The sequence below is a fragment of the Merops nubicus genome, unplaced genomic scaffold, assembly GCF_000691845.1.
Source record: "Merops nubicus isolate BGI_N331 unplaced genomic scaffold, ASM69184v1 scaffold7042, whole genome shotgun sequence".
Classification (NCBI taxonomy): Eukaryota; Metazoa; Chordata; class Aves; order Coraciiformes; family Meropidae; genus Merops; species Merops nubicus.
The window spans coordinates 134,615-145,339 of NW_008595632.1; the positions used below are offsets into that span (position 1 = coordinate 134,615).

Consider the following 10,725-nt stretch of genomic DNA (forward strand, 5'->3'; position numbering starts at 1 on the left):
CGGAGCAAGAGACAGGGCAGCAGAAGGCCAATGCCCATCGCAAAGGACAACAAGGAGGCAATACAAGCCGCTCAACAGATGGACAGGGCAGGAGGTAGTCAGTGCCAAGCAATTAGCTGGTCGAGAGGTAATGCCAGACAGCCAGGCAAAGGGCCAAGATTTCACGCGGACAACGCCACGCAGCCAGCAGGTAGAGAGAGTGAAAGAGTGGTGAATGCCAGGTGGTCCCCAGACAGGCAAGGCAGCAAAGACCAAAGCCCAAAAATAATCAGATGCAACTATCAGCAATGACAAAACTTCAGCCTGCCAACTGATTGACAGGGCAGCAGAGTGGCAGTGCTTTTTCAGTAACTAAGGATACCATGAGTGCCAAACTCCCAAGAATCTAGATGCTCACCCTCTGGTATTAATAGATAAGAGTGAACCATGAAAATCCACAGGAGAATAGCACACAAATGGAAATAGCAGATGAGTCTGACCCTAACACCTGGGGAGGCCATGGGACCTTCCTATAAAACAAAAATATGAGAATCCACAAGAAAATCAAACAAATGGGAAAAATGTGTCTAAAAACTGTTTCTGATGATGATTAAAAAAGCAAAAAAATACTAGCAAAGAATTAGTTTGGAAATGATTGGGTGGGATTGAAGATGTTGCTTACCCCTCTCTGGAGCCCACATAATGGGAATGTTGGGAATTTCTGCAGCAGAAAAACAGAAGAGAAAAGGGATTTCTGACTCCCAGTTCAAGGAAAGCATGTCAGTTTAGGACTGGGTAATCTCTTTGGGCAAAAAATAAGAATTCAATTGAATCTTTGCCCAACCCCAGATACATGCCTTTATTGGTTTTGCAAAAAATTTAAGAAGCCCATATCACTTTCATCTCATGACATCCCACCCTTACTCCCCAAAACCACACTTACCTCTAGCACAAGGTGTTTAAGAGGGGAAAGGGGATGGTCTTGTGAGCTCATTCCCATATCCAGTGCAAAATAGCTTGTGAAGATGAACAGGAGTACCCCTTAGCCACTGCTGGCCATTTGTGAGATAAACTGAAGAAGTCATTAACTGTTACTCATCACTACTGCAGGCTGGTGTTTGAATTTGGCTTAGATACACCCACATTCTAATGAAAAGAATTAGTCTCACGAGTCTTGTGGGGTGACCCTCTTATATGGCAAGAGTTGCAAAAAAGCAAAACTTACCAACACCTTTTTTGCATCAAACCTCTTCAACTTAAGGACTCTCATTCAACGTGTCGGTGTTTTTTTGTTTGTTTGTTTGTTTTTTTTGTTTGTTTTTGTGTGTGTGTGTTTTTTTTTTTTTTTTTTGTTTGTTTGTTTGTTTGTTTGTTTTCCTCTGTTTCAGAAACATGTAATGAACTCTGGAATGTAAGAACTGAGAAAATCCCAGCAGTAATAAAATTCATTAATTTAACTCATGTCATTCCAGTCATGAGTATTTCTATTCAGTATCTTCCTAGTAACTAAGAATCAACCAAACAAGAATCAAACTTCACTATTTGTCCGCGTAGAAGTCCACGTTGTGTGTGCACTTATCTGCCTGAATATTAACTTCTTATTGGTAACACTGAAAACCTACATCTCCCTAATCAGTCAACAAGAAGCCAACTCTTCCCTCTCCTGCAAACTGTAGAGAACCTTAGACACAATAAAGGAATCATTGTTTCTGCTGTGCAGTGCTGAATTAGGATTTGGAAAGCTCAGAAAGACAGAATCCATGTGAACTTGCCATGTACTCATATGCAACAAAGCTTTTAAAGAAAGTAGTAGTAGCAGGCTAAACTGTCAGAGCTTTATTTATAGTGATTCTCTGGGTATCAGCCACTCATTCTCCTGACTGAGCAAGGTACAGGAATATTGGAGGTTAATATAACTTCAAGTTTAGAAACTTGGGTCACAGAACAGGAATTTCTCCCATATTGAAACTTTCCTGTATCAAACATTACTATTTGTGTTAAAAAGAAAGCTTTAGCTTAGGACAAAATAATGGGAAATTTAGGCAAAGGAGACCAAGGGATTTCTGTCACCTGATCAGTAACGGCATAAACCAGCCAGGAACTACATACACTGCCTGAACCAGAGTAGGTATTAATACTATATAGTACAAGGTACTCAGAGCATGCATTGGTAGTTTTATAAAATCCTGTGATTCTGTGGCCAACATCAGCTACCGTTAGCTGCTGGAATTTTTAGCACCTTCTCTTCAAAGAAGAGATCTTTCAAGGCTCAATGAAAATGAACTATGTCAAACTGATCTCAGTGAACCATAAGAAAATGTTTATTTGTGGAGGAAGAGATGGACTTTTGAAATCTAGTGAAAGTTTAGATGTCAATAATAAACACCAACAGATTATGCACCTCACTGAGCAGTCTCATTACAAAATAATTGGGAAAAAGAATATATGCACAAAGTCACATGAACATAAAATATAGCCTGAATTGAGGTGACAAAATAATTATTTTCTTTTACATAATAGTAATTTCGATTTTCTATTCATACTAAGTCAACATTTTGCCAAAGCTTTGCTGCTCCACATGGTAGTAATTCACAAAAGCAGCCAAAGGACTAGTCATAATCCTAAGAATAATTGCTGAAGTCAGCTGTTTTCCAAGATTCTTCTAGTTTCTCTCCACCCAGTGGCTGGAAAAACTCCTACACAGCAGGCAAGGAGAAAATGAGAAATTCTTTGCTTTTTAATAAGTATTAGTTTTAATGATCAACTATTTTTAGCAATGAGTCATTTTGCTATTCTGGTGTGCTTCTATCACAAGGACTAACTCAGTCAATTTTTTATATACCTTAAATCCCAACTAGTTTTTGCCCTCTAGTTATCATTTCTTTAAGCTGCCTTCACAAAGAAGTCTTCCTAACATGTCTATACATATTTCTGTTAATTTTCTTCTTATTAAGCTTTTATTAAACACTTTGTATTATGACCAATTTTCAGTATGAACAGAAATAAAATGACACATTAAGGGCAAATTTGATAATGACAGGCCTGACAATATTTTCAAGATTATTTTGCCTTAACTTTATGTTTAAATTTGTTCAGTTCCCTATTATCTGCTGAAAAGAGATGTTTTAATGGAAACAATTTTTAGAAATGCTGAAAAGAAAAAAAAAAAAACCCAGAAGTTCCAAACTGAATATTTTGTTATGCAGAAGTCCTATGGCAGGCCTGTTTTTCTCCCTCAGTTACAGCAAGCACTGCAAGATCTATCACTGTTGCAGCTGCACTGCTAATAGAGGCCAAACCAGTTGATTTAAATTAACAGAGAGATGCCCATAGGAACTGTTGTCCCTACAGTGAAAACTAAAAGGTATCAGTAATGCCAAGAGGAGGAGAATCCTTCTCTTTACCCTGATAAAAAAACTAAATTATAATCATATTGTGGGTGCATTTTTGAAAGAATAGGGATCACTTGGTTATGAACCATTTGTCCACCAACAGGATATCATCAGTCCGAAATTACCTTGGAATAAAAAAAAACTTAACTGCAAAATTTAAGTTAAAAAAGTGAGATTCCCTGTCTTATTACTTTGGGTTTAGTTCTCATTCCATGAAACGTTAAAATCTCTTACTACTATTTTACTACTGGCTGCTTCTTTTCAAGAGAGCTTACAAATGTTTCATACATGTTTGAAAGAGAGAAAACAGAACTTCTATTTGCTATTTGAGAGTACTAAAGCAAGCTGAAACAAAGCAAATAAAAGTTGATCCTCAAATGGGCCAAAATACTCAACTGCTTAACAGGAATTCTATTAGTATTCTCTTTAGGTTATGATGGTCAGATGACCTTACACAAAAGGTTAATATGTTAGTTAAATAGTTCAAAGGATATTTGCCACAGTATCTTCCGCAAATAATATCTGTTTTCATTTTAAAAAAAGAGGCTGAGAAGCAATTCATGTAATCCCTTTGGATACAAGACAGAAAACTGCTTATTTATTAATTTCAGAATCTATTCAGATTCAAACTAACTTCTCGTTTAACATATGCAGAGCATAAGGCTAGAATTTAGTTTGGCCTTCCATACAGGATAACTCATTAAACACTAGCTATGATTTTTGTAAGGAGTACAAGATAACTTGAGTTTTGTAAGGCTTCTCTTCCACTATCAATCACTTTTGATTTGACAGGATTAAATCAGAGAAAACAGCTCTTCTTTATGGATTTTGTGTAATTACTCTCTCATTGTTAAGCACCGAACACAAACACATAAACCCCTTCCATTAGGATGATTTTCTTATTAGACTTTTCTGGCTTGAGCTTCCTATCACTAGTTATTGTTAATATCCTCTTTAGTAGACTAAGAAAGCTCTCAGTACCTTACATTATTATTTTCCAAAGAAAATACAGTATGTTAACAATAGTAATGCCATATATACCTTACATTATTGTTTCCCAAAGAAAGTACAGGTAAAAACCAAGTTATTTCCCCATGCCCTATATGATAAACTAAACAGACTGAGTTGTGTAACTCTCACAGAAAGCATCTCTCCTAAACACCATATTTTTTCGACCTTTTTCCATACCCACTATGACACTTGAAACTTTTTATAAAGAGCAGCTCAGAAAAAGATGCAGCTTTCCATTTTAGACACATCAATCCCATATACAGAGACAAAAGTATCCTCTGCATTCCTATTTCTTTCCCTCCTCTTCTCTACTTCTGTTGCAATATCTGGAGAGAAACAAGTTGAGAGACATATGTTCTTTCAATCCAGTATCTCAGCTGGATACACACACAAGAAAACATTCAAAATTGCTGTTTATAGAATCACAGAAATTTTTAGGTTGGAAAAGACTTTTAAGGTCATCAAGTCCAACCATTAACCTAACCCTGACAAGTCCACTGCTAATCCATGTCCCTAAGCACCACATCTACATAACTTTTAAACACCTCCAGGGATGGTGATTCAACCATCTCCCTGGGCAGCCTGTTCCAGAGCTTTACAACCCTTTCAAGTGAAGAAATTTTTCCTAATATCCAACTTAAACCTTTCCTGGTGCAACTTGAGGCCATTTCCTCTTGTTCTATCACTTGTTACTTGTGAGAAGAGACCAGCATACAACACTCCACAACCTCCCTTCAGGTAGTTGTATAGAGTGAGAAGGTCTCCACTAAGCCTCCTTCTCTCCAGGCCCCTTCTTTTTTTTTTCAGGTGGGGTCGGGGGGGTTGAGGCTTGCTGTGGCTTAAGGAGCTTCTTTTCTTTGTGTGTAACCTCTGATATTTGAGTAGATGGACCCGACATGGGATCTGGCTTCCTTCCCTCTCCCGCTTCTCACTCACTCTGTCCTGGTGGATCCCAAGTGTGCCCACGCAGTGACTGCAGGTGATGACAGCACAACCAAGCGCTGCAGTGATGCTGGTGTGTTACCAAGTTTCCTGAGGAACTCAGACAAGAGAAAAGAAAGTGCACTTTTTAGCACTTCATAAATCAGCTAAATCAATTTGGTACTTGCCAAGACACGGGTCCTTCTGTGTAAATACTATGTACTGCAAGTAATCTGTATTCTGGTGCTTCTCATAGAAACTAGTAATAATTGTTCAGTGAAAAGTGTTCTGCAACTAAGTGTATCAATTCTGCTATGACATGCCTTCCAAATATGAGATGTAAAAGCTAATTATAGAATTTTTAATTAAAAGAACAAGGTATTTAAATGTATTTGAATTTTTTCATAATATCCAATATAGCATTTCAAATAATAAATTTTATTGAAAAATTAAAGCAGACTGGATAAAAATCTAATGATATAAGCTAGGAAGTGTCTGGAGGACTAAGAAAAAGGGAGTGGTACCTTACAGAGCTGCTGATAAAATTCTAACAGGGTATCAGAATTTGGAAGGAGTCTGTCACAGAGCACTCTATTCCGTTTACGTTGTCTATTGAGCTTATTTGTTACCTAGATGCACCTGGCAAGGTTTCATAATTCAGACCTTTAAGAAGCAAGTTGGGTTGGAAATGTAATTTTCTAACAACTATGCAGAACCACAGTTCTCAAAAGGTCTAACAGCAAGTTCCAGAATCAGACACCATACATACACAGCACACTTCATGACACAATAGCTCTACACAGAAATCAAACTTAATGAGGAGCGAAAGCTCCATTAAGAGATACAGAAAACTACAGTCCTAGAATAGACCACAAAAATAAGTGCTGAAAAAGGTTATTAAATTGGAGGGCATCTTCAACATTGAAGGGTGAAAAACTGAAACAACAGCCTGAGTAATTAGACATTGTACTATTTCATAGTATTCCTACCACAAAATGAATAGTGTCCCATGTGAGATGAAGACTTCACTCTTCCTCACTATCAAGCCATCCTGAAGTGAGAGTTTGTAAAAAGCAAATGAGTTTCTTTTGTCCCAATGACAACACTAAGATGGTTCTGGTTTGGCATGAAGAAGAGGTGGACACAGCTGAAGAACAGAAGTATTCCCATATCCACAATGAACAATACTAGAAATCCTGCTGCTCTGCAAAGCCACTATGCGAACCATGGAGGATAAAAACCCTGACATTATTTCTAGTTTAAATTATTGCCTATTCAATGGAGGTTGCTGTTTGAAATATCTCCGTGGATTTGAGTTAATCTAGTGGGAACATGTGATGCTGTGAGAGTATGGCTATAACATGACCTACCCTGTCGTGTCACAAGCAGCTTATTTCATTAACAAAGCTGAAGGGGAAGCAAACAGGCAGACAGAACACATGAAAATTACAAATAGCGATTAGGAGGGTTGCTAACATTATTTGGGACAGAGAAACGGAATGATACAGACATTAAAATAGTCTATGGAAATAAAATGGAATTTAAAGAAAAAATTCACACTAAATTCTAACGAGAAACTTGGGAAATAGCAATAGTGAAAGATACCTTAGGAAACTGGGAAAAGCCAGGTGATAGAAAATTTGCAAGTGGTCATGATTATAAAAACACTGGTGTAATTTTGAACTGGATATACAAAGACTTTATATCACAGCAGAACCCAGAATTTCTTCTCTCCAGACGTGGCTTTTGTGTGGCTTGGAGTATTTTATTCATTCTGAGCATGCTTTTTTCAGAAAAATGCTGACAAATAAGATGTTCCAGAGAACAATGATTTTTTTTTTTCATGGACTAGAGAACTTTGATGAAGGAATAAACAAATATGTATATATTGTCAGATTAAGTCAAAACGAGTATCTGCCTCAATATTTTTAAAAACAATATATAAATACTGAAGAGTATAATCAGCAAGAACCAAAAGGAGCATCCATAATTTTGCAGAGCACTGGAAATTAAGGAAGACTGGATGGAAACATCTGTCTGGTTTTACATTATGGAAAAGAGCTCTTCTATGCTTCTTTTAAAGTCTCATCTTAAAATGTCAAGGCTGACAGCTATCTGCAGTGTGGCTGAATTACTTGTGAATGCACATAGTGACTCAGCTCGAGGTTGTCCAGCACAATAAGTTGACTTCTGTTGCTGCTATCTAAGTACATCAAGTTAGTTTTATAGTGGGACAAATAAGACTTGTAAGCCACTTTAGGGATGAAGGATAAGAAAAGAGTTAAAAGGCTCTGGTCAGGAGCAGACAAGGGAATCTTTCGGATGTAGTTATGCAAAAGAGTAACTGTAAGCACAGAGAAGAGAGAAAACTGTGCAGAGCACCTGTATACATGATATTCTTCCTTTCTCTTTTGTATTAACTAACAGCAATAAAGAAAATGTACTTCTATCACAGAAGGATACCTAATGATCAGCAAAATGCTGCCACATTATTTAACTTTTTTTCCATGAAAGTCAATGTATATTATCATGAACATTCTGTAAGAACTGTAACTGTCTACCACTCAAGTACTGTAGTTCCAAGGAAAAATATTTGCATCTGGAAATAGAAAACAGAAGCTCCCTAAATAACTCAATTTGGGCCATATATAAATCCCTGATCTTGGTTCAGCAACAGACACTTCTAAAATCAATAAGCAGACTGTACAAGCATTTCCAGAATGGATTTAAAGACTACCCCCATAAAGTACAGGCATGTGGTAGTGTCTAAAAAATTAAGTCTATACTTTGGCTTTAGTCCAAATGCAAATTACCATAACAGATTAAGAATTACAGCATTCACTAATAACATCTACAACATAGTTTCCTTCAAATTCAGCCATCCAACCCTACCATAAGAACAAATCTTACCATTGTCATTTGGTAATAAAAACTAGGATTCAATCTCTCCACCACAATTTAAGTTTAGTCCTGTAAGTTGATGCAACTTAAATGAGTGAAAAATGAGAAAATACTGTCCTACATAGGTTCATCTTAAGTATGGGAATAATTCCACAGTCAGAACATTGAAGTCTATTACAAGCAACCAAAGTCCTATCACATTTTAAAGCAATGCATTTTTTTCTTCAGTACAAGTTATTAATGATTTTTGTATCCACACCTTTTTATCACATAGTCTAAAGACACTTCAACAACTCAGATAATTTTTAAACTGGCTCACTGTAACATCAAAACTGATCAAAAAAAATCATCACCACCTGTCTTAATTAGTTTAAGTAACTGCAGTGCAGGAATGGAAGGAAAATACTAGACATTTATGTGTGGAGTTCTCATTTATTTCTTGTCCCAAAGACTGCTTGAGAATCTGTGGATAGCTTTCGGCACTGCCTGCAATGCTTCCTTCTGTGCTACTGCCTAGGCTCAACCCTGCATAAAGGTGATAAACTAGGAGAACTGAAGCAGAAATTCTGCCCTCCTTTTACACAGTGCTGAGAATACAACCCTCAAAACCATTAAGTTAGTTTGCAAGTAAGAGATCAATTTAACCAACACACTTCCCACTTTTGTTTTGCTTCAGCACAGCGAATCACCTGCAAATTCAGCTTCTTTAACTAGCACACTGTGGTCATCTTACACTGCTCCCATTTTCTGACACATAGATCCTTAGGTTTTAGTTACTCAAGGTTTCTACTATATAACATAAAAAACATCAGAAGTAACATACAGGAGCATTTTCTTTATGTTTGTTTAGTTACACAAATGTAATACAATAAACTAAAAATACTTTTAGATTCCTAACAGAAAGATGTTAAACTGCAGCCATGGTTGACAAAAGACATTTGTAAGTAAAAAGCATTGCAGACATGTTATAATGAGCTCAAATCAACTCTGAGTTGAGAGTCAAAGCAATTGAAAACTTACATGAGTACTTGAGAGAAACCTAAATATGTCAAATTATGGAAATAAACACTTCAGGCAATCAATCTTAATTCTGCCCTTTAGTGAACATAAGCAAATTTTTAAAAGTGTGTGATTTTAAAAGTTCACATTACTCTAATTTGGAACCATAAATACCAAAATACTTAAGCAATCACACAGTCATTTCATATTGCAGCTCATGGCTATGAGGTTATGAGGTTAAGATTCCTCCTTTGCTTTTTTTTTTCCTCCTTACCTTAGCACCATATAAGTGGATGTAACCCGATTTCATGTGCAACCTTTACGAGTGCAGGTTACCTCCAACTCTGTGCCTGTTTTGCTTTATTTGACAATGCAGTGCCAAGCGAACCAATAGCAGAATTTTACCCCCCTACTATCTTCCTCTCACACCCTAACCTATAACACAGTAGTTGTAAATGCAGTAGCCTTCAAGGGAGAATTAAAGGACCTTTCTTATCCCAGTTTTCCTTGTGCAGGACACAACACAAGCCACAGAAGTTTTTGCTTAGTGGTGTTGTACAGCAGTGCTAAGGAAAATTACACCAAAAAGTTCTTATAGTCTTGTTTTGTAAGGGGACTGCAAATCCATTATTCTATCCCACGTATCAGTTCAAAAACTGTTTTGGGTCAGAACCCAAGGTCAGAGTAATTCTCTTTTGCTATATTCCTTATTGTTTTTTTTCTCCTTCCAAGTTGCGTATCACTTGACCCGTCCAGAGATACTGCAAAGTAAAGTTACAGAGGAAATGTAAAAAAAAATATCACCTCCCTCCCCCAGGCAGATTAATTTCTACACCAAAGGACAGAGGTTTCTTATTCCAGGACTCTCTCACCTCTGGAGTGACATCTCGTGGTGCAAACCCTGTTCCTCCAGTTGTTAATATCAAATTAAGTTCCTTTTCGTCACACCAATCTATCAGCGTCTCCTGAAAGAGAACATGAATCCTGTCAGATCTAGGAAGTAATCCGTGGGATAGTTATCTCAGAATAACCACCGAAGACTTGAAATGTCTTAAAAACAGAGACAGGCACAAGAAATACAAGGAATTGCAAAATCACTCATGGCTTTTATACCAAGATTTTAAACCACTCCTTATAACCAACATATGATAGAATAATTCAAATATCCATCATAATATTTTTGGAAATGGAAACTGAAATTTTGTTCCCCATCTTTTGACCTGAAGTGGAAAACAAGAATTCACAGCTATTCATTTATATCACTGTTTATTTTGGTTTTGAGAAATCAATACAATGCTTTGAAACACATTAAAGAGTATGTGGATTTAATTCATATTACATGGTTGATTCTTATTACAATAACTTTGGCTTTTGTGCTCCACTTTTTAATAGCCTGAAAAAAGGCAAGAACCTCATATTTGTAATCTTATCTACTAAAAGATGCAGTAAAATACCAGATGCAGCAACACAAAAGATTACCTATAAACATCTTTTCTACATTTCCTACTACATTTCAGTAGGA

At 36.7% G+C, this 10,725-nt stretch overlaps 1 protein-coding gene across 1 annotated transcript in view; it reads right to left on the bottom strand.

Annotated features, from left to right (window-relative positions):
* The window catches only part of GPHN (gephyrin), a gene marked incomplete at its 5' end in the record, with an annotated part of 198,412 nt that overhangs the window by 125,151 nt on the left and 62,536 nt on the right, over positions 1 to 10,725 (bottom strand). Inside the window, one exon of the mRNA XM_008936124.1 lies at positions 10,076 to 10,168. Within this exon, the coding sequence (XP_008934372.1) occupies positions 10,076 to 10,168 (93 nt within the window). The remainder of the gene's footprint in view (positions 1 to 10,075; positions 10,169 to 10,725) is intronic.